Source organism: Galeopterus variegatus, unplaced genomic scaffold (assembly GCF_000696425.1).
Source record: "Galeopterus variegatus unplaced genomic scaffold, G_variegatus-3.0.2 Scaffold2374, whole genome shotgun sequence".
NCBI classification, from domain to species: domain Eukaryota; kingdom Metazoa; phylum Chordata; class Mammalia; order Dermoptera; family Cynocephalidae; genus Galeopterus; species Galeopterus variegatus.
In genome coordinates, this window is record NW_007728485.1 from 234,881 (window position 1) to 239,092 (window position 4,212).

Below are 4,212 nucleotides of genomic sequence, written 5' to 3' on the forward strand. Positions count from 1 at the left end.
AAAAAAAAAAAAAAAAAAAAAAAAAAAAAAAAAAAAAAAAAAAAAAAACAGGCAGGGGGTGGGGGTGGGAATTAGAGAAAAAAAATCTAAAAAGACTCCTTGGGGAGGAGTAAGCAATAATTAAAAAGGGCTGAGAAACACTGGACTAGGAGATATTAGGTCTTTACAATGCAAACATTCACTGATTCCTCCCCTACCTTAAACACCTCGGCTCCCTCCCAGGATAAAGCAAGCTTCCCAGGACCTGGGGCTTCTCTGAGAGATGCTATGGGTGGGCACAGCAGTGTGGAGCATGGGCTCTGAGGTTAGATGTCTGGGTAGAAAGCCTTGCTTTGAAGCATTGGGCCAGGCACCCAACCTGTCCAAGCCAGGTTTCAGTTTTTACTACATTTTAGAACGTTGGAACAAACATGCTTCCTGACCCTCTAAGGCCCCTCTCTCAGGACCCTGGAAAGGTGTCTATTCCTCTCCTCTTCTACGCCTTGGCTGTCCTCTCTTCAGGAGATCTAGTCACCACTTGTGAAAACAGGCAGCCCATCTTTCTTGCCTGACCACAGAACCAGTCAGCCCCTGTCATGGACATTCACCAACCTTCAGCTCTGTCATGCGCCTCTCCTCTTTGGCCTTCATCTTCTGCACAGCCTCCAGGTGCTTCCTCAGTGGTTCCACGTGCCCCTGCAGTTTGGCCTTAAGGAATGAGAAAAGGAAGGTTAAAGTGGGGGATGGGAGAGGCACCTGCCCCTCCAAAGCCCACTCTCCAACCCTCCCTACAGTGGGTTGGGGCTCAAAGCCTGATCCCCCCACCACAGGTGTCAAATGAGCATCTTACACCCTTCCTCCCCTCTCTTCTCTTGGGTGATGACAAAGGCCCGCAATCCTCCCTGTACTCACGTGCGGAAGCCCTGTGTATATTTTCTAAAGGTGAGATCCTTACGACTACAGAGCCCCACACTCACAGTTGGGGTAAACGTGACTTGAGTCCCTCACCACACTGAGTCTTTCCATATGAGTGTTCCTGCAATTGGTCCCTGCCCCCCATAAGCAATCTTCTCATGACTTTTATCTCTAAATACTTTTCTGATGCTTTTGCAGCTGTTAAAAATCTTTCAGTGGTTGTCCATCGTTTCCAAATGATTGTACTGACCCTACATTTCTAGTCTCACCTCCTACACCCACCTCTTCTACAGATCCTCTTTTAAGTTTAGCCACATAAAGCTACTTATATTTTCCTGAGTATAATTCCATGCTGTTCCCTCTACCTGGGATTACCCTTCTCCACTAGGCCCAAGGCATTTGTCCTTTAAAACCTAGCTCCCAGGGGTGACTAGTTAGCTCACTTTGGAGAGCATGGTGCTAATAACACCAAGATCAAGGGTTCAGATCCCCATACTGGCCAGCCACCTGAAAAAAAACAAAAACAAAAAAACAGCCCTCTGACCATGGTCGTGATTCTCCCCACCCCCAAATTCCTCTGGAACACAGAATAAAACTTTTACACTACTTCCCAGGGCAAATAATTTAAAAGTATGCCTCCCGCAGGACACTGTGGGGACCTTGCCTCCACTTTACTTTTTTATTCTTTTTTTTTTTGGAGGGGCTGGCTTGTACAGGGATCTGCTTATTTTAATTTCTATGCTTCTCTCTGTCCATCTGCTTTCTCTTCCACTCAATAACTTACTAAACAGAAAACAAAAACAAAAACCCTCTCTTCTTAAGGTTATAACATTCACAGCCAATAGGCATGTGATCTCTGTGTTCCAACAATTTCTAGCCAAGTCTTTTTCTTTAAAGTGCTGTTAGAGGGCCGGCCCGTGGCTCACTCGGGAGAGTGTGGTGCCGATAACACCAATGCCAAGGGTTTGGATCCCTATACAGGGATGGCCGGTTAGCTCACTTGGGAAAGCGTGGTGCTGACAACACCAAGTCAAGGGTTAGGATCCCCTTATCCACATGGAAGAAAATGAGATTGGTGGTAAAGCCTTAGGGACCTGTCATCTGCACACCTACACTTAGGGACACTGGAAGTGTGAAACAGCAGTGGCCTGCTCTCCAGGAGATGAAACCCAGTGGTCTGGCATCACTGGCTTTGCCCTATTTGCTCTAAGGAAGTCAGCTTTCCCTGGTCTTCTTCACTGTGTCTGCTTTGTTTGTGCACAGGATCCTTCTCATTCTAACCTCCAGAAAGTGCTTAGATAAGGAGAATCAGCTCACCAGTACATGAAGTTTTTTGGAAAAAAGAGATCTTTTTTTTCCCCCAGCTCCCCGTACTTCCTCTTCACCTTCGCTAAACTCCCATCCTCTCTCTTTACTTTCTCACCTTGTACTCCTGCACCACTTCCTCCAATGGCACCACGCTGTGCTGTTTGTGGCTCCTGGATTCTCGGCACACCACACAGATGGCTTCTTCATCCACCTCGCAGAAGAGCTTTAGGGCTTCTTGGTGTTTTGGACAGATACCCTGCTCATTCACACGGCTCCCTCGACCAGGGGCTGGGTGCATCTGCCTTATCACCTGGACCATGTTGGCCAGCTGCAGGTTGGGGCGGAAGCTCCGCCGAGGAAAGCTCTTTCGACACTGGGGGCAGGTGAAGCACCTCCGAGGGGCTGGAGGTGGGGGCACTGGGGTGACCGGGTCTAGCTCCTCTTCCTCGTCCTCCTCCAGCACTTCCTCCTCGTCCTCCCCCCTCAGGTCCTCCTCCATGTCCCCCAAGTAGTAGTCCAGGTCTTCCTCCTCGTCCTCCTCCTCCCACACGTAGTCCATGTTGTCCCAGCTGGACCCGCCCATGCCACTGGTCCAGAACACACCCTCCTCTTCCTCCTCGACCTCCTCTTCCATGTCACCCTCATAGTCTTCTTCCCGCATGGGGGTGTCCCATCCCCCGCTAGCCTCCACAGCCTCTACTTCCTCCTCCTCCCCGTCCTCCTCCTCCTCCTCCTCCCCGCCCCCCCGGTCTAACTCATCCCTGTCCTCCTCATCCTCCCCGCCCCACAACTGGGTTACACACACTCGGCAGAAGTTATGCCCGCAACCGATGGACACGGGGTCTGTGAAGTAATCGAGGCAGATGGCGCACACCGCCTCCTCCTGAAGGGTCTGCACAGGGTTGGGTGTCATGGCAACGGCAGCCATCTTAGTGTCCAGTCAGCCAGTGTAGATGTGCGGCGGGAGGGGCGGGAAGGGGGACAGGGACCTTTCCTCTCAGACTCCCTGGCGACCCGGTCCCACCCCCAGCCCTGCTCCTCCACACCTTGCCTCTAGCCCAGCCAGAGAAACGTCCTCCCGACAACCCACCCCTCCACAGAGTTCCCTACTCCCAGACAACAACCGTGTCTCCGCGAAGGGGAGAACAGAGATCAGCGCCACCGCCAAGCCCCTCAGGTGGCCCTGAGTGCAAATCTGCCCCAACGCTCCCTTGGCCTCCACATCACCCCCCCGCCCCTCCTCACTTCCTGGCCCCACCCCCTCGCTTCCGGCCTCTCTCCAACACTTCCGGCGCCTGCACACCACCGAAGCTCGCGAGTTCCCTCCACGGTCGCGCTACGCCTCTTCTCCTCAACCCCACCCCTCCCCGCACCCTTCGCCTGGCCCCACCGCAACAGGAAACCGCGAGGGGACGCTCTAGCAGGCACTTGGGAAGAGGGAGGGAGGGCTAGGACGGTGGAGGCCCACGTCTCTGTGAACCGGGAGAACGGGGAACACGGGCAGGACAGGACCTCCCACCCCCATCCGCCGCCACTGGGGAGAAACTTGGGGCAGTGGGAACATTTGGTGGCCGTCTGTTTTCCATGCTATGACCGTATCGCTCCGGCGCCATCCTTCCCACCGGGCACGGACGACTGCAGCAAAGGGTCCCCACAGCCGATGCCGGAAGCGGAGGGGCGGCCCCGGTGAGCGCTGTGAAGTACTTCCGGTCTCTCTAGGCGGAGAACTTTGTTGTTTGAGGACTCCGGGTCCCTCCAAATCCGATCAGAGGGCGGGGGCAGAAACAACCCTGCTCCCCGACTGTAGTTGGCATTTCTACACCCGTTTTAGAAACTGCCAACCGGTCATTGTCGGGTCATTTGGATGAACTTCCCTAAGTGCCCATCAGCAAAGGAATGGTGACAAATCGTTACATCCACATTCCACAGTGGAACACTCTAGCCGTAAAAAGGGAAACCTCTTCAAGATGTATTTAAGCAAAAAAAAAAAAAAAAAAAAGGGGGCTGAAC

At 53.0% G+C, this 4,212-nt stretch overlaps 1 protein-coding gene across 3 annotated transcripts in view; it reads right to left on the bottom strand.

The window, feature by feature from the left end:
• Positions 1-3,130, bottom strand: part of TRIM41 (tripartite motif containing 41) — an 8,067-nt gene extending 4,937 nt beyond the window's left edge. For all 3 annotated transcript variants that reach the window (XM_008581514.1, XM_008581513.1, XM_008581512.1), the window contains exons 1-2: positions 2,318-3,130; positions 592-687 (exon numbers count right to left, since the gene is read on the bottom strand). In XM_008581514.1, coding sequence (XP_008579736.1) covers positions 592-687; positions 2,318-3,130 — 909 coding nt within the window. The remainder of the gene's footprint in view (positions 1-591; positions 688-2,317) is intronic.
• Between the last annotated feature and the right edge of the window lie 1,082 nt (positions 3,131-4,212).